Source organism: Dermacentor andersoni, chromosome 3 (genome assembly GCF_023375885.2).
Source record: "Dermacentor andersoni chromosome 3, qqDerAnde1_hic_scaffold, whole genome shotgun sequence".
NCBI classification, from domain to species: Eukaryota; Metazoa; Arthropoda; class Arachnida; order Ixodida; family Ixodidae; genus Dermacentor; species Dermacentor andersoni.
In genome coordinates this window covers 71,840,564-71,860,691 of record NC_092816.1, presented here as the reverse complement: position 1 = coordinate 71,860,691, position 20,128 = coordinate 71,840,564, and the positions used below count along the sequence as shown (strand labels likewise).

At 44.7% G+C, this 20,128-nt stretch overlaps 1 protein-coding gene across 1 annotated transcript in view; it reads right to left on the bottom strand.

Annotated features, from left to right (window-relative positions):
• The window catches only part of Nup75 (nuclear pore complex protein Nup75), a 70,468-nt gene extending 50,541 nt beyond the window's left edge, over nt 1-19,927 (bottom strand). The window contains exons 1-10 of the mRNA XM_050193420.3: nt 19,786-19,927; nt 18,642-18,735; nt 16,721-16,831; nt 13,908-13,968; nt 13,554-13,615; nt 12,752-12,801; nt 10,412-10,481; nt 6,746-6,870; nt 4,152-4,271; nt 3,525-3,647 (exon numbers count right to left, since the gene is read on the bottom strand). Of these exons, the coding sequence (XP_050049377.1) occupies nt 3,525-3,647; nt 4,152-4,271; nt 6,746-6,870; nt 10,412-10,481; nt 12,752-12,801; nt 13,554-13,615; nt 13,908-13,968; nt 16,721-16,831; nt 18,642-18,735; nt 19,786-19,821 (852 nt within the window). The 5' untranslated portion in view covers nt 19,822-19,927. The remainder of the gene's footprint in view (nt 1-3,524; nt 3,648-4,151; nt 4,272-6,745; nt 6,871-10,411; nt 10,482-12,751; nt 12,802-13,553; nt 13,616-13,907; nt 13,969-16,720; nt 16,832-18,641; nt 18,736-19,785) is intronic.
• Between the last annotated feature and the right edge of the window lie 201 nt (nt 19,928-20,128).

Sequence of the window (20,128 nt, the reverse complement as noted above, 5' to 3'; positions counted from 1 at the left end):
GTCAACAGAGCAATTCTAGTTTATTCTAGCAATTCTAGTCACACAATGTGCTTAGACCAATCAATTGAATGCTTTCATTACAAAATGTATTTTTTAAAATAAAAATTGAAATTCAGCTGCAAGGACACAGCATTTAAAATTTGGCAACCTTAATTGTAAGAGGCGCGTCCATCTATCCGCTCTGTCCATTCATACATCCATCTAGACCTTAACGCCAACCGAGTGGTCAAAGTTGTCTACCAGCTTGGGGCACTAGGTATGAGCTCGTGGTCGTGATGCCGTCGTGATCATTCCATTGTCAATTCAGCTTCTTCATCTGATTCTATGATGCTGTCATTGTCATGCTTTTTACGCCGCCCCAGTGGACCAAGTTGTTAAAGCTTGGGCGACTAAGTAAGTGCTTGTGGTTGTGATGCTGCCGCAGTCGTTGCATCGTCATCATTTCAGCTTCGTCGCCTGACTCTCTCCTCCTGCCATTGTTATCATGCCACCATTCCATTGTCACCATACAGTTGTCCTGCTATCGCCGTCATTGCATCGTCGTCATACACACCTCTAAGCGTCCCCGTGATGCTGTTGTGGTTGTTCCATCGTCGTCTTCCAACTTCACCACCCGATCTCACCATGCCGTCATCGTAATAGCATTGTCAAGCTATTGTTATCATACAGTCTTCGTGATACCGTCGTCATGATGGCCACTATATTCATACACTCGTTATCCGATTGTCCTCATGCTGTCATCATCACATTGTCGTCGTTATCTCAGAATTGTGCTCTCACTGTCACCATGCCTTCATCCTCATGCCGCCTTCGTCATTCAATCGACATCATTCCTTCTGCATCTTTCTATTGTCTTCACTGCGTCATCGTCACATAGTTGTGGGCATCCTGTCATGCTCATGGTCGATCTTGGCAAGCAAACGCCATATCGACGTTACCCAATATCGAAGAACAGTGCATGCGAGTACAGATGAAGCAATAGAAATCTCAGGATGACCACAACCAATTTTAAATAAACGTGTCTTCAGCAATAGGATGTGTCGATATTGCTTGAATGCTAATTGCATTAACATCAACAGTAATCATGAGATGGATTCTGCCGGAATTTCTCTTTTACCTTGCTCACTGATTCGATTGGGTGATGGCGACGACAGAAGTTCCTCTACAAGAACCTAATAGGATGCTGGTGGCAGACGTAGCCATAACAGTTAAAAACGCCAGCGAAGCATGGAGATGTGCATAAAATTATGCAACCTGGCATCATGGTCTCTATAACCATAAAACCTATTCAATATGCAATTTCTAAGAACATGTACGACTTCACTTCTGATACAACGAAATCTCGATACACCTAATGAACGTCAGGGGACCATGGCAAATTGTTCATTATTCTGAAAGGTCGTTAGAGTGAAAGCCCCAATATTAGCCATTCTGCCCATCAAATCCATGAAAACACCAGTGTTGCCTCATGGCCCGTGCTGCTGCCATTTTCCATAGAACCTGCCACTATGCACCACTGGCACACCATATAGTAACAGTGAACAACGCTTACAGTACCACTGACAAGGAGGAAGCTCGGCATCACCTCCAAAGCACGATGCTTTTCTTTTCCCACATTCCTTGCTGCAAACACCGCAACTGTCTCTCTTGAGGCCGGCACCTAAACTATATGAAAATGCAGATCGGATGGCTATTTAGAAATCGTCATGTAATATTTATGGTGCATAAAAGGATGCACTCACAGGTGCCTGAACTAGATGGTGCCACCATACTGAGGAAGGTTATGGATCGCGAATCTCATCTCGTCGTCTGCACCTGCTCACCTGCACGAAGTAGCAACATGGTGGCACCCTTGTGGTTGCCGATTTCAATGCATGGACGCAGTGGGAAGTTTTTCCTCTAGAGTCATTTATATGAACTCTATGTACGTTCGAAACAAACAAAAAGAGAAAAAAAAATGAAGAAGGTCCACTGCCGCATTCTTCTCCTACTGCATCATCTCAGGTTTTCAGAGTCCGTGTACTGCGTCGTCGTCTGCTAGCCTACTGCTCCGGCTGCCGTGACAATATACTGACATCTAGGAATTCTCAGAATTCGGAATATGAGTTCCTAGTACCGAGATGCTATCAACATGACACGGAAACAGAACAATGATCATTTGTCTGAAAAGTTCTGTATTCTGAAGTTTGTAGTACCGAAATACTTTTACATTAAAGCTACCGTATTTACACGATTGTAAGTCGACCCCTTTTTTAAAATTTGAAAGTCTGAAGTTGGGGGGTGGACTTACAATCGAAACCGAAGCATGGCCCCGCCAAAATAAGCGATACCAACGGGAGCTACAACGTAGTTAGAATTTTATGTTTGCTCTATGGCCTTACCCGTATCTTCTCGCTATCCCGCGTGTTTGTTCGCTTTTCGGAAGGGTTTTTTAACATTTTTGGGAGTTTTACAGTGCATGCAACACTCATGGGGGGGTGTCGATAGTTGATGGAAGCGCCGCTGTTCCCATTTGCGGCGGCACCCTCAGAACGGCGGCGCTTGCGGGGAGTATCGGTAGTTCATGGAAGAGCAGACACCGCTCGCTGGTTTCTCTTTCTATTTGAAGGCATTGGTATTGGCATGGTATTGTTTTGACGCGTTCCACTTGACTGCCGGCTACGTGCTACTTCTATGCTTCCCCAGTCGTCATGAGTGCTCCAAGCCCCCTAATAGTTCGGCACTCGTTCATAGCAGCGTTCAAGAGGGCTGCCATCCTTTACGCCGAAGAAACAAATCACTGCACAGCGGGCCGCAATTTCGATGTTTCTAAACGGGTGGTGCGAGAGTGGCGACTGCAGCGAAGCGAAATTTTCACCTGTGACGACAAGTGAAAAATTTCCCACGTGCCAAAGTCTGGACGCTTTCCGGAGCCGTAGGCTAAGCTTGCGGCGTACGTCGCTGAAATGCGTGATCGGTCCCTGCCAGTGAAGTGCGACGTGGTCATGAAACAAGCCCAGACCTTCGCCTTAATTTTAAGGTTCTGCTCCGCCATGAGTACAACGAGTGGCTGGCGGCAGAAGACTGCGAAATTACCCCAACCGGACCTGTCAAAAGAGCCTCCCTGACGGCTGCGTGTGGTTGGGTGCATTTGGCGTGGGCTGCTGTTCTGCAAGATGTCCTGGTGTGGTCGTTTGCCAAATTTGAAATTCCGCTCGACCACGACGCGCTGTGGGACCGCAGCAACAATGACGATGGCAGCACTAGTGAAGACGAGTAGTCCAGTGACCATGTCAGCTACTAATAAATTTTCGTTATCGAATGCGCTCTCGGGTATGCTCTCTTATTTTTTTTTTTTTTTCGCTCACGCGATATGGGGGGGTCGACTTACATTCGAGTCGACTTACAATCGTGTAAATACGGTATAAGCAGTCAGCAAGGGATTTCTGAAATGTTCGATAAACTGAAAAATTCATTAATGAAGCGCTCGTAGTAACAAGGTTTCACTGTTCATGTCACTCTAAGTATTCTGGGACAGAGCTAACCTTGCAGATGACCTCCAGCTCTGGCAAGAGAGAAAAATCACCATCTGCAAGATGACGTGCACACTGGGCCTGCCATGTCTGCCACCAGACATGCAGCTCCCTCGACGCCACCTGGTGGGACCCCTGTACAACAAAAACAAAAAGACATCAATCTTTGGAACTCCCTCATTTCCAGTTCTGCCTTCCACCTCATTCTTGAGTGTACACAATCAAGGTTATGTAGGCACCCGAGTCTCGAACCTCTACATTATTTTCTAATGCAGACAAAAGTATTGTTGCTAGTCAGCACTCTCATCCCGTCCCTTAAATCGTCTCTTTCCTCGTGTCTTTATAATTTTGCACTTCTTTCTTTCCAGCCATGTTATCACATCAATTTGCTTAGCTCATGGTTCTGTTCTAATTGAGAAAGGGTCATGTTCAATTCTTCAGCTTTAGCCAAAAGGTATAGTACAGCAATGTGGCTTCTCTTAATAAAAGCAAGTACACTGTCAGTTGTAACATATGTCATGACCAGAAGCTGTAGTTAAAGCAGTTGGCAAGAATATTCTGCAAAAGAGCAAAGCAGAAGTGAATTTCATTTTTTACAGCATCTGCACACATGGCAATTACCCGCCCAAGCATGCCCACCTGTGGTGCTGACTGCAGCAGCTCATCCAGCATGACGAAGTCGTCTCGGCCTGAACTTGGGTGTGTCCTGAGAAGCCTCCTTACATCATCCAGGTTGGCCTGAAGGACCAGCATATACACCTGCAAATCCATTATTAGATAGAGCATCAGTGTAACCAGTTTGTATTACAATTGCAAGCACTGCGAGCACATATTCTCACAATGTAGTAATAGGGAAGTGGCAGGCAAGCAGGCAGCCAGTTAGAAACAAGAATTATGCTGAAAACAGTTTATTAGGAGGCCTTTTGTCCGGACATCAAGCAATGCTAAAGTTCCAGCGATTGCAATCACAGTCGGTGATCATCGAATTAGAAGGGAAGCAGCTTTCAGCTGGCCTCACTTTATGCACGATGCAGCAACTCTTCAGTAACCATCGTGAAAGCATGGCAAAAGTTTACAAAGGAACTGGAAGTGCCATGTTGAAGATGACCTCAGATGGGGAGATAAGTGGGCAACTTCCATAACAGTCTCGGCACATAAAAACAATGAGTAAGCTTATGTTTGTGTTTTATTGTCATACCAAAGGTGCACCTCAGTTTAATCTTCGTGAACTCGAAAAGAAGGGTAATTAAGGCTCCAGATATGGGGATTGAGGTGCGCACCCGGTGCCTTCAGGCGAGCATTTCACCTATTCTGTCGTCCCCATGCTTCTCCCTTTCCACTCGTGATGGTTATCGGGGGTAGCTTTTTCCAGGGACTGGTTTGCAGCGATGGTGCTCATGCTGACAGTCACAGCGCTGCAGTCGGCAAAACAAGTGCAAGCGAGACCTCTCCGGGGACACCACTCAATGCGTACACGTTTTTCCTCTCATTCAGTGCAGTTCTGCGAACAGCTTAATCGCTCGCATTCGTTTTTGTTGGTTGTGTCAAAGTCGTTCCTGGCCACGCGGTCTCTCAACTTCACTTGACTCGCCGCCAAAACGGAAGATGGCTGATCCGCCCGCTGATCATCGGCAATGCACGACGTTGCCGGTGAAAAGAAAGCGCACGGCTATAGATTTGGAAACTAAGTACTTCTAACCGATGAGACGATCGTCGCGAACGTGCTTTCATCGGATAGCGACGGTGACGACGGCAGTGATGACGCGGTAGGGCAGGCTGCCTCAACGTTATCCTCACAGGAGGCCCGGCATGATTCAGTCCCTCCGGGGTTTCGTTTTTGTGAGGAACCTTCTGCTGCACTACGTGGAGCGCTTGGATGCCTTGGAGAAGGATGTCGGCAAGCTTTGCGTAAAGCATGCATGGCTGACGGACATAGGCTTTTCTTGTGCAAGCCCGTGAGAAGTACGCGGTGAGATGCTTGTGGCGATCTCTCCTCAGCATTTCTTCTGGATTTCTCAAGCTGACAGGCTGCTGCGGCACTCTTCTTGCAATTTTTAAAAGGCCCCTTTTGGGGCCACCAAAGTGATGCCTTGGCAGTGCTCGCAGATCACTTGCCACCCTTGGCACCTCTTTGCAGTTGTTATAGCAGTGCCATTCTTTAACGCCAACAGCCGCAGCTTGTTACACGCGATAGGAGCACCCACCAAACAGTTAAACGAGGGAACACAATCAGCAGCTGGGCAGAGGAAGGTGGTAGCCTCCCTGCCTATATAGTTTTCTCATATCAGCTCTGGGATCCCCCTATTTTGATTTTTTCATGCAACCCGGTTATAATTATCAGTTGTAAGAAAGAAATTTTCGTGGCACTTGATTATTGTTATAAGTGGGTTCTACTGCGATGTAATTAGAGCAGACATAAGACGTTACCTAGTGCTATGCTACGTTGGTCAAAGAGTCCCTTTTCCAGCTAAACTACAATCATGAGCCCTCGTCAATGAGTCCTGGGTATGCAAATGGACTGCTTAGAGGTCACGCACATACATGCTCACTGGTCAAGATCAAATGATCTGATGAAGGCCAATGTTAGTGTCGAAATAATGAAAGTTTGGGACCATAGAAATGTATAGGCGCTGGCCGGGACCTTCGATCACGACTAAATTATACGAAAAATCAAATTATACGGAGTTGATTTATGGAAGTCTACTAGACTAGGATGTGAAAAATCTTTTTATTAATGATGATAACGGCTGCTCATCACTCGACAATAATTCGAGATGTATTGGTTTACCATGCACCATGACAATGTTTGATGGGGCCTTTACTCATTCCTGCAATATGTATGGCTTCCTAGACTGGGCTGTGCGGCACTCCGTCATTTGATGAAACTAGATAAATCTAGAAATATATCTGATGCTAGAAGTTAGAAGTAAAGAGGAAAATAACTACAGTTTAAAATAATTGAAGCATGCCTACAGATATGTTTCTTGTATCCATCTAGCACACTCCTCTATAATGTGGTGAAGTGTACATGGGCCAACCCGGTCGTAGTTTCAATGGACACCTACAGCCTGATTTTTTTTCGTCCTTGAATGGGGCTGAAAATTCAAACTTAGCGATTCATTGTCGTCAATATGTGAACGCTGCCTCTCTTGTCTGTCTGTGCTTGGGCATGCACGCACACAAGCATGTGGAACCAGGTCAGGATAGGGCCACCAGCGACCCCCTTCACTCACGTGATCCCAGTAATCCACAGCCCGGTGTGGCTCATCCTCTTCGAGTATCTCCTGCACTCGGGCTCCCAGGGTATCTGCAGAACGGCTCTGAACCCAGCGCTGCAGCTGCTGCAAATATGCTGTGCCTTTACCAGCGGGCAAAAGTATGACTCAGAGTTAGGTACCACATGTACTTGCTTCCTTGCTCAATTCATCATCATACACCCCCAACCTGCAAGTCAACAGGTACTAGCTGCCATAGAGTTGTTGACTCCCAATAAGCAAGGAAGAATAACTGAGGGGCCCGGTATTTTGTTTGTTAAGACTATGTGAAGCAAACCAACAATTATGCCACATAAAACATTGGGGGTGAAATTAACTTCTATGTGTATTAACTAAATGTAGAAATAATAAGAAACGAAGGAAAGGGAAATGAACATGAACGAAAAGACTATTTGCCGCAGGTTGTAGCTGAGCCTACATCATCAGCATTTACGTGTGCAGTACTTTACCATTAAGTGACCATAGGGGCCATCCACCCACCAACTTTCTTGACATCTGACCACCTTGGGAGTGTTAACCTGTGCCACTCATGGCCATGGCAGCAGTTGTGGAACATCTTAACTGCAGGCACCACACAGTATGTGAACTGACACATTAGGTGAGCAGGCAACTGGCCAATAGGCAGGTTGCAAACGTAGTTCCTGCGCCTACTAGGGCGCCCCTCGCGGCGGCGAGCGTGGAACCGGCAGGATACGACCGGCCCGCTTGCGTTCAGAAAGCCTGTCTGTGCATTGTTTTGCGCGTAGCTGTTGCCTTTTCTGAGCAATGCCGAAGTGCAACCCGAGCTGTTGCATAGTGGGCTGCAACAGCACGTACACCAACTCACGAGGAACAAAGTTTTACAGGTTTCCAAGCCGACCGGCAGAACGGCGTCAACACTGGATAGCGCTCGTCCGACGGCATAAGCTGTTTCATGTTTCGGCGTTATGCCAAGTGCGTTAACACTGAATTCGTTGCTTTTACAGCAATGATGGCAGCAACGGGACATTTGCAGTGCGTACCAGGATATGCAGCAAACAAAGTAGTTTGTTTCCACACTGTACCGCAGTAAAGCTGTGGAACTCTTTCCCAATCCTCTCCCATTCAAACAGCGCTAGGGCTTGCTGAGAGATTTGAGGAGGGGTTGCAGCTGGCTAAGCTGGCGTACACCCTTCTGCACCCAGTGTATCAACTAAGGGGCAGTTGAGATCACCAAAATTTTTGACGACGTGGTTTATTGGAACCTCCTTTGCACGCACTGAAAAATCGCAACATAAAAGTATCGCACTTCCAGTAACTTGGGCGAAAATATTTTCCCAGCGTAGTCTAACACAACTGGTAAGTTCAGTGGAACTGGCAAGTTCAACAGGTAAGCTCGTGTGTCCCCCTTCACTGTGTCCTTGTCAATTGTGCGCGGTAAATATTTTACTATGAATACACCTTTATTTGTGTTTGGGGAGAGCAACGTTAGAATACCTCGGGTAGGTCTTACGAGTCGTTCGTACGCCCCACGTTCTTGGATGAGATGTTTTGGATTCGTATTTGCCGTCCTGTATGTACAGGGAAACTACCGCGGCGTCCTTGTACTTCCCTGCGAAGCCAGCACGGCAATTGCAGCTCCCCGCTAGGATTTGTCTGCTGTCGCCGATCTTCAAGAATCAATGTCACCTATAATTTCATGCGTCCACACCGCAGATAACGAAGTAACTTACGCTGAGCTTCACGCATCTCGCCGGTGCGTTATGTTTCGTTTGCGGAATAGTACACCTAGCAGTCACTTCGATCAGTGCGAGTTCAGCACTTTCCTCACATCGTAGACGTGCCCCACTTCAAATAGACGACTTCCTTTCTCGCAATTCTTTTCATGAAAAAAGCTGTCAAGATCTTGTAATTCCCGAAACCCGGTTAAAGTTAATATCGGCACGCTGTTTCGCGCCATCGCTACCGTTTGACAGGGCGCCAAACACGCAGCGCGAGCTGCTGACGCCGTGAGTAATCCTACCTCATTCGCGCAACTATTCGTCAGATGGCGCTAGCGGTCGGAAAGACAGGGCGCCGCCTAGCACTTGCAACGTGCCCATAAACCCTCGTATGCTACCTCATGGCATCAAGGCTGCCAAAGCCAAGGCCTTTGCTATCTGTTTCATGATACAGCATAGACCGCTTATAACCTAAGTTGCCGGAGTCGAGAATTTCTGCACTATAACAAAAACATTTTTCTAAGGCAATAGGCACTTGCAATACATGTAGACCAAGCAGCTGTGTGTGTCCGAAAATTGAAGCATACGAACGGGATGTGCCCTAATTTTATTTGGTGAGGTGGTTTCTCAGCTTTCCAAGTGCCGTACAGCCATTACGAAGCATTCTGTTGACTCTGCACCAAACCACAACTTTAGCCGCGGACTCCTGATGAGACGGCGCTGGTTAGGTCTTGCCAGCAGGGGTGTCAGGCAACACGCAATCGTGGTAAGCTCACCCTTGGCATATGTTTGTACTCCTAGATGAACACATGAAGATCTGGTGCAAGATCTTGCGCACAAGCTGAACTGATGGTTGCATGTGTGAAGCAGGGTTCACAGGCAATCAGCCGGGAACTACCATGGATGCGTATAGCAGAAGCTTTTATGTGCATGTACTGGTAGGAACGGGGAAAGCTCGCATGTGGACAACGTTCTGAACTGACGAATTTGCGGAACACAGGTTAAACTGACAGTGTCAAGGAGTCAAGGTGCGTGCGTGGTATCTGCACTTCATGACGATGCGCATCACAACGGGTGACCATGAAGAACCCTCACGTCCTCGACCAAATTTTGCGTGGTGCTGGAGTTGAAAAACAAACTGCAAATTAATTTTACCGTTGAAATTTGTTTTTCCAGCTTGCTCAACAATTCAGGGCATTTTGAGAACCTATTCGTGTGAGAAAATATCAGTCGGTGATTTTATTTACTTTCCGCGCACAAACTGAAGAGCCAAAGAACAACAATGCACGTGCGTTTGGTGTGGACTGCGTGCCGCTGACAAGTGACCAAGTGGTCGAAGCAAAAGGCTTCTCGGTCACCTACACAACACCCAAGCGCCCACTGTGCCAGTACACTGCTGGCGCATTTTCTTATTTTTTCTCTCCGTTCCCTGTTTATTTGCTCCTTGCCTCTTTGTTAATCTCCCCTCAGCTGGTGTGCCTTTTTGAAACATGCACTCGCTGCCCTGCTTGTCTGTGGTGTATTTTCCGGCAACCGCATTAAACCCAGTACTTTGTCTTGTGTGGCTCCATTACAAGCGGTATGCACATACATTTAGTGCTATGAGAAGATAAGAGGGAGTCAGAAATGACCACATAATATCCAGTCCTGCATTATAAGCGGTTACGTTATAAGTAGTCTGAGCTGTAGTCACCATCCAGCAAGGTTTGCGCTCAAAAAACCAGCAAAAGACTCAATATGCAGAAAGAAGGTTCACTTAAAAGCTTAGCTTGCTTCTGGCATACAACTAGCTTGGCTCTAGCCACTATAAGCACACATTTTCCCAATTGAAAACTGAGGTGAAAATTCCCTGTCTTTTCCCTGAATTTTCCATAAGTGGCAAATTCTCTGAGAATTCCACATTCTCCATGATAAAAGACACCCTGACAGGGCTCTCACAACCTACCTGGTTGGACGTCCAAGAAAAGTATCTCGCACAAGTGCCAAATGTGTTCGATGTTTCTCAGCAATTCGTACTGCACATGGAATGAAAGAAGAAAGAGAGGCAATAGAACAACAGCCAGCACAAATTATCGAGGCATAGCAGCAACTCCGGAAGAGCGGCATCCCCCCATGGTGATTCTGGTGCAAGTTTTATGCAAGAGTGTGTGAGGCAGAGCACAGGAGTTCAATTAAATACTAAGTAAAATTCTTGGGTGTTATATACCAAACCCAAAATCCGATTATGAGGCAAACCGTAGTGGAAAACTGCGCATTCATTTCGACCCACTGGGGTTCTTGAACCTGCACCCAATGCACAGTACACGAGTGTTTTCATTTCGCTCACATTTGAATACGACGGCCACTGCAACAAATCGAACCCGCGACCTCGTCTCTAGCAATGCAATGCCATAGCTGCTAAGCCACCATGGCGGGTCACAGGAGTTGTCGGGTATAAATATAGCAAATGTGTGTTACAATGCACCCTATAATCCAGTGAAAGGAGTGTCATATTCAAAGTCTGTTCCATCCAAAATTAGGGCGACGGTGTGCTGTGAAATGGCAGAGCTTTGCAGCAATCACAGCCTGTATGATTATTAGAACCTAGAAGCAATAGAAAAAATTAAGAAAATCGAATTTGGCATAAATAAATCATGAGATAGACGGATTTCCACTGTAATCGTACATCTACACTATTGTGCGTGCAGCACCTTGCTGTTCGCCATGTTCTCAAGGCAAGCTACCAACAAATGGCAGTTTATCCGCAAAACATCTTAAATTCTGCCATTGTGGCCACCCTACCCGTGCATGCTGCTGCCGCCAATCACACAAATACTACCTAGCTTGTTTTTCACACAAAACAGTGGTCTGTAGGATAAACCGATGTCTTACTAACTTCACCTTTGATAGGAAACGATGACCACTGTCAAATTTATAGCAGGAACAAGAGTTGCGATACGAGGCAAGTTCAACTCTGAGCCTGCGTCTAGCTGCCGCTGCACTGCATGCGAGATGGCTCGAATGCATTATGCACTTTGCAGTCTGCATGATGCGAAGTGCATCATCCAGACTGCATTCTTTTTTTGAGCAAATTGGTGTGATGAGAAAACCGGTATTCTCAAATCAATGGATTTTGTGATAGTCGGCAGTTACTTTTGAAGTGCCAATATGCTACGGTTTCAGAGCGAAGCTGATTAGACCTAAGGGCCCTCTTGCCACTTGCTTGGCACTGAGCTAACAGTGGCGGGCAGTGGTGAGCTGTTTGCATAGTCGCCCCTAAAACTCTCTGTTAGCTGGCGGGGCATCGTGCAGCACGCCACTACTGTTCTTATTCCCTAAAAAAGTAAATTTTCGCACCTAGTGCAAGTGGCTGGAAATAGTTGAGTGCACTACCACATGCACACACGCATTGTTGCAGCACAGTATGTTCTATACATGCACCATCTGGGCAAAACTTATGCAAAATTTTGTCCCTTGTAGCTGATAGTTTATTATAGGCAGGTCCGTTAAAAGCGGAATTTGTTACAGGAATGATACGGGCAGAGCAAATTAAGCAATAAGAATGGTCTGTTATATCTGGAAGTATGTTGCATGTGGATCTATTGTAACAGGCATGGGCTGTAATAGTTTCAGTATGCATAGTGCAAACATTCCTGAAATAAACAGTTCGCACTTAAATGAGTAACGGATGCACTACAACCTCCTGTGCACAATCAGGTTGTGAACGAAGCTCATTTTTACACTGCACCATGCTCACCTACATTCCCAAGTGTGTCCATTAATAAACAACTGCACATACTAACCAACCGTTTGACCACCAGTGCCCATACTAAAGTTTCCATTCGTGCTACAGTTTTCCATTGTGGCAACGGTGCAATTTCATTACACTGAGCTCAAAAACATATATGGATGTGGCATTCTACAGACATCAACTTACGAAAAGTAAGATGATTCATTATATCGAAAATTTTGTTACAACGAAGTACATTACGTAAATGTCTAAATGTACTGATAGAGACGTGCTATGGCAACGCAACTCTGAAACTTTTTCTAGGCGTGCAAGAAGGGTCTAACGTACTCAGTTGGCCAAGGCAGTTTGCTGTCAGAAAAAAAAGACAGGCACAATGTTAAGCACAAAGCAGAACACTCCAGAGACAATCTTGTTTTGAATGTCCCCCTCGTCACAGCACTGACAGCTATTCTCTATTGAAGGGTGGTGGAATGCCATGTGGAGCACATTGTCTGGATTGGCATGCATCAACATAATGTTTCTTGTTCATTAAGGCCATGACTGGTCAATGCTCACCTTTGCGTTAAAATCCAGCCTGCTGTCCTCATCCACCAACTGCATTTCCTCTGCGAATGTGGAGGCAGGGCAAAACGTATATATTACATGCTGACATTCCACATTTAACACTGATGGTAATGTGTGTAGGTTAGACAAATGCTATGGGCCGTGACGACAGTAAAACAAGAAATGATGCGCACAACCAGACCAACTTATTCAACCTTTCATTAATATGATGCAAGTCGGTAAGCGCCGAGCGACTGGGCATGTTACAGGAGCACAGCAGCAAGACTGGTGATAGTGCGCAATCATTCATAACACATGCAGCACTATGATCATCACCATTCCTTTTTGTACACCACAGTATTTCCTGTTCATCAGCTCACACAGGGCTGTCAGCTCCCAAGCACAGCTGTGTAGCTGCGCTTGGGACACACAAACAAAGGACAGAAGCAATCCACCAAACACAACACACTATATGTGCAACACACTTTATGTCAATCGTGAACAATAGCGAGGTCACATGCGCACCGCTGCTAAGTGGCAGGTGGCGCTGAAAACCGATTAACAATGGAGGTCTATGCACTCTCAAGAAAACAAGACAGACAACGAATTCACCATCGTCATTCAAGCTGTTACAAATGAGCTGTAGCTGTCATGATGCATATGAAATAACTCATTGCCAAAGACACGCAAGTCTGACAAAAGAAAAATGTTTCAGCACATCCCCCACCAGCCAAGTAACTGACCTTCAACACAAAGCACACCCTTAGCACATTGAAATGTGGGATGGATGGCCGTCCCTAACAGAACAGCTTACCCTGGCAGCTATTCCAGCAGCCATTCAGGGTAGCACGGTAACTCCTGCTGGTCGTCACTAAGCTGCAATGAAACGAAATCAACATGTGCTAATACCGAAAAGCAAACATGACAAAGCAACCACTGCGAAAAAATTCAACTAACTCTTACAAAATGTTCCCGCCAAGTCAATGGTCTGTGAACACTAATACATGTGTGTAAACTACAATGAGAATGCATGCCTAGCATATCTTACAATTACAGTTACGTTTATTGAAGTATATTCCCAAATATTAATGTGACATCATTATCATCAGCTGTCATTGAACTTGACACATGTGGACAAACTTAGCATTCAACTTAAAATGCCTCTCACCCTGGATGTGCTGTCTCTCCCTTGAACTCTCGAGCAAAATTCTGCAAGTCTAGGAATACCGCTGCAGACCATAAACACAAAATCAGTCACCATGTGCACATGAACAAGAACAACAACAAAAAGAAAGCAGCACGAAAAAGTGTACAGGTCAAGAAGAATAGGTCACAATGAATGTGCCAATGTGTATTAGAAATGCCTGTGATAATCCTTAAAACTGCAAGCTTGACATATCATAATATAGAGAGAAAAAATAGCCCCTAATAAGCTTGTGATGAATTAAATTGACAATATAGAGAAATATAATGTTAAGCTGTATTATTAAATTATGCAATAATGCAACACCCATTCTTACTGTAAGAGGGAGTTTGGTTAGCCAGAAAAAGGGCAAGAAACGAAAGATAAGTGGCAATGATGCCCTGAAGCTGCCACACCATCTTGGAGTGACACGACTAATTTTGACAGCATGACTTAGGGTTCAATTAATTGCTCATCAAAGAGAAAGTGCTACACTTGCACTATAAGGAAACTAAAGACACAACATAACATGTAAAAGTGGCCATATTGCTATTGCAGAAGCACCTCTCTCTCTCTCTCTCTCTCTCTCTCTCTCTCTCCCCCCCCCCCCCCCCCCCGCGCAACTTACGATTCCAACTTATGATTCCAACTCAATTTCATACTCCTACTTAATGCCCCTTTTAACCTCCCGAGACCTGAAAACAGCTCAGGGAGAGTTTCTTTTCAAGGATATTTTTACTACCTACTGGCAAAAACCCCCCAGCCTTTTTTCAAATATCACACATAAATGCTGAAAGCAACATCTCCCCATACTTGGAGAAAGTAACGGTCTTTTGAGTTATGGTAAAAAATGTTTTTCTTTGCCTAGATGTAGAGAGGAATTCGCTATATTGCGTGGTATGTTGGCATATTGATGCTGCATCCAGGATTTTAATTTCACTTTGCAGTAGTTTAAAGGCACTTCACGGGCACTTTCCATTGCCCGTGATGACACGGTAGTTAGGTCAAACTAATGTCAATTTTCTCAGACTGACATGTAGAACATGATTAAACCACTTCCATACAGTTTTGCATGCATATCTGATTTCGTACCCAGATGGAAACATTGTTTGTAATCACTTCCGAGATAACTGAAGGCAATTAGCTGTTACTATTATGTATATTAGGGTTCTAAGGAGGTCAAAGTGTCTTTCCACTGTTATTTTTGTATGCTGTATTCAATGATAAAATGCAACAATGCATTCAACATGACCGAGAATAACACCACATTGGCCATGAGCATACCCCATTGCAGAACTCAAAGAATTTCACAGTTATGAGTTACAGCAGTGACAGTGACAAGAACTTTATTGGAGTGTCCTGAGAAACTTGATTGGGGGGAGCCGAAGGCTCCTCAATCAAGTGGGTGGCTCCACCAACGACGGTACCAGGAAGTGGTGACTCTCTGCGATGTCGTGGGCCCTCTAAACGGCCTGTAGTTAGTGCGTAAATTGCAACCTCTTCAGCAAGTTACAGCATGATTTGTGAAAAAATAATCATCTATCTGGACAATGAAAAGCAAAACCATAATGCAAGAATCGATCCACTGAGATGAAGCCAGGCAAAACTAGGAATGACTAACCATAGGACTGCCTGATTATGTGCAGCGCATATAGCGGCTGAATAAAATCCAAGAGGAATTGAGGAAGAAACGAGAATGTGCAGGGGAGTGCGTCATTGTTATGAAGTGGGCGAGAGGGTCTAGCCTGTTCGTTCAGAGCCAATGGTTCAGACACTGCTTGCGATGGCGCCACTGCGCAATTCAAAAGCCCGGATGGTCCCATTTTCCTAGTATGCAATAAAGTAAGCGTTAGCTATGAGTAGTACCATTATCAGTATGCTTCACCATGCAGCCTTCAAGGTTGCACGGGTTGTAGAAACAATTAGACGATACCAACAGAATTTCTGGTTTCATCCTTATCACTGCAGCAACTGAAGAATGAAAGAATTTCTCATATGCACTGCAGTTGCACAGGGGGGGCTTCAAGTACCAACGTTGGTGTTCGACAGTGGTGTTCCATAACACCAGAAATTACTATTCCCTCAAGAAAATTTTGCTGTGACCTACTCTACTTGTTAAGAAGCTATAACCTGCACTCATTCCTGAGTGGACTGTGTTACTCTGCACAGAAGCTCTGGGATAAAGCCTCAATAAAGAGAAGTCTAATTAAAACCTGAATATTTCTTTAATGCATGGCAGTATTCAGAATACATTTCTCAGGCACAGTTACAACAAAATTAAACTATATTTATTGTAATTTCGACATAGTAGAAAAGATCACATTAATTTTACAGACAGACAAGTGAAAATACATTTACAGGCGATTTACAAAATTACAGGTTACAGACAATATGGAAGATTGTCTGGGTCCTGCGTCTTTTTTTTTCTTGAATGCCTAATGTTGTAGTTATTACTACGCTAACATCGTGACACTATTGTATGAAACATTAGTGTAAATCAATATGCCTAATGGCACTATGGCAATATCTTATAGAATGTTAATGAGATTCAACAGTAGTTGAACAAAGAATGTCGTTGCCAACATTTCGGTAAGGGGGCTTGTCTTCGTCACCTCAAGCCTCCACTTTCCTGTGAACTGTCTCTTTTTGAATCAATAAAATTCTGCAATTATTTTTAAAAATTCCCTTGTAGTTCAACCTCTTCTTGCACAAAGACTTCAAAGGACAAGGAAAGATGTGAACTTTGCTTTGTGGAAGAAAACCTTCACGAGGGTTGGACTAGCGGAAGTCAAACTCACAAGATGACTCATTGACCAGCTGTCTCATCACCCTGTTGTAGAGGGAAGTGTTCCAACAGACATCATGCAGGTAGCCGGCCTTTCTTTGGCCCCTCGGTTTCGCTTGCTTGGCTGGGCACAAAAAAATAACACAGATACATGTATGCACAGTCTCTACATGAAACATATCTCCATCAGAAAGGACAACACATTCTATACTCCATTTCATACTTAGCAGACTATGCTACGGAAGTTACAAAAGTAGTGCGGTCATACAAGACTCACTCCATGTTTTTCGCACTGCAGTTATCTTTTGATCTGCGATGCCTACAGAATAACTACTTCATATATTACAACTACAACTTGTGGACGTTAGTTTACATTGAATTACCTATTATTTGTGCATCTTTTTGCTTCTAGTATACAAAGTGCAATATTTTGGTCACAAGTACAAGCTGTGGCCTCTGGTCACACAAACATGTCACTCCCCTCGCTCAGTGGTAAGTAGCTTCAGATCTCCGACACCTCCCATGTAATAATTATGTCATACCCTGTGACATAAAAGTGCCAGACTTAATGTTACATGGAATCACACGATGCACACCTGCATGTTTCTTTCATATGGGACACACTGTTTTTTGGTTGCAAATGTGAACAGTGAGAGAAGTCTCTCTAGCCTTTGTAGTGTTGCCTGCTATATATAAAATGGATAATACCGTCGCTACATTTCACAATAATCTAGTTATGGAGTTGAGGCTACAACCTGTGTGATCCAGTAAAAAGCAAGAATCAAAAGCAAGCAAAAGCCATGTGTCATAATGAGAATTCCTCCATCCGAAATTGTAGCTTGTTTAGCCTCAATCACCACAGGATACTTCGCAGCTTCAGCTCCTCTACCGAATTACTGCAATAAAATGAACACCCACAAGGCTAATGGTGGTAGGAAACAAATCTTTTATTTGTTCACAGACTGGCCATACTGCCTGAAGTCAAGTGCTGCAGCCTACACATGCACATTCAAGCAATGTAATGTATTAGAGCAATTTTACAATGTGAAACTGCACTAGAAGGAATTTTGTTGTTGTTGATGGTCTCCAAACTTTTGCTCATGAGTATATGTTTGCACAACAAAATAAAGATCAACTTCTACAAGATACCTAGACTTAGTGAAATACACAACACTGTCACAAACTTATCGCTTCCCAATCTTGCTTCCAGTGAACACCAAGTTATGTTATGTAGCAAACATGTTCCGTCTTTTCAATTAAACAAAGGCCGCATAAATCACATGCCTGCACTTAGAGCCTTTGTGACAAGGAAAAGAAAGGATAAGCAGTGACCAACACTGAATTCCTTCCTCATTTGCATCTAGCCTTTTTTCGAGCAAATGTTGTTGATAAGCAGCAAAAATATTAAGTGCCAAGCAGAAAGTAGAATGCACTGCTTTGCCAACTGTTGTGTTGGTACAAAAAGTGCACTTTGGATGAACCTACACTTTGCCTTGGCCTTGTGTGCGACTGATTTCATAGTACTATATAGCCCATAGCAGACTACATCACTGGCTCATCAGAGGATAACAACTTGCGCACCATGTCACCATGGTAGCAAAAGAAATAAGAAACGAAACTGAACTGCAGGTATTGTGTCTTTCTTTTCTCTCCTTGTGCGATCTTTCAGCTGATGGTTGGCGTTTGTGTTGTGTTGTTCTTGTCATTCTCCTGATGTTCTCTGTTTTGAACACCTGCCTTTTCTTACCATGGATGTTTTCGAATTTGCAACTTTAGGGTCACTGCCTAACTGCAATGACACGATTGCTTGCATTCGCAAAATTTCAGTGCGAGGGAAGCAAGCAGTTGCCACAGGGCAGGTCTTGCCTTCACACAATATTTTCAGAGAGGCGCTGTGATACAAGCTTCACTGAGAAGTGACAAGGAAGCCTTACCATCCGGAGCCTGGGGGAAAACGATGAGGGAATTCCCAATTCCCCATGCAAAGCTGGTTCTGCCACTTGCGAATGCAGGATCGGGCACACGACACTGAAAACAGGTATGCTAGGTTCATTATCAAAGCAGAACATCGAGAGCAACATCAGCTGCTAATAACTTCAAGCACATAAGAAAACAGACCACTCTCCTTAATATTTCGCAGCTTGTGTTTGATCGGACGCAAGTTGGTAGTTCATGAGGCTATGCAAATCGCAGCAGCTGACTAAAGAGGCACAGGAAAGACGAAGTGAAGCGCTGACTTCCAACTAAAATTTACTTTCGTTAAACACGAATGTATACATTCGCGCATGGAACAGTCGTAAACCGAAACATAAGATCGTAAACTTTTTTGAGAAATCAACCAATTAGTTCAGGCTAGTAGACGGCGTGGCAGTCAAGTTACATTGGTGTTTACGTGGGAAAGTGAATGTAAATTTTAGTTGAAGTCAGCGCTTGTCTTTACCTTGCCTGTCCTTCTTTAGCAGCCTGACGTTCGCCCGCAGCTCGCGCGAACGTCAGGCTGCGACTTCGCGACGCGTTGCGCAACGCTTGAGCTGTGTGATTACCCGGCAGCTCCATGGTGTATCAAAGGTGACACAGCGAACATGAACGCCTACAATTCAGCCTAGTTGAAAGGGTACAAACGCGCGTGTTTCACACAAACGATGCCTACAGGCCCTTGTGGAACCTCAAACAATGCTCTTGTCAAGATTTAAGCACGGAGCATTTCTTGTATTACGGTCTCAATTCAGACAAGACAGAATCTGCGAATGCACTTTCTGCCTCGTTCCATACTGCACTGTTGGCTCACATTAAACAAAACGGTATGATATGAAAACGCCGTGAACTTCATTAGTCTAGTTCACAGCGCGTGACGTGTTAAGTTGAAGACGGGTGAGAAGACCAACCAAGTGTCATTGCACCTATACTAAACACTGTAAATTCCGCTAGTCGCTAGCGCGAAAGTGCGTTTATCGCCTTAACTTTGTTTTGAAAGTTGGGTGATTCCGCTCTTCAAACTACAGTGGATATGATGGTGAAGGCAACAGCTATAGAACTCACTGAATAAAGGCGTACGAAGTCAATTTGGATACGGCTTACCCGAAAGGAAGTTTCGTCGTCCGAAAAAGAATGCATACTGCTGTTCAATTCGCAACGCTTTGCGACTTCAATAATTCAACCCTTGCAGCTACTCACGCACGTCGCCATTGAATAAAGTCTGCGGCTCGTGCCGGCGACTTTCAAAACACGATGATGATGATGATGATGCCGAGGTTTTTGTCACTTGTTCTTGTTTTTGGGTTATCGTGGTTTTTGCAAATTACAGTTAGCGAAGACATGCAGAAATGAGGTTGATTTATTATAAACCTTCGCGATAGATTTACGCAACGTTTCAATCAGTATTGATGTTTCGGTTGTTTCTCCACTGATCAGCCTGCGCGCG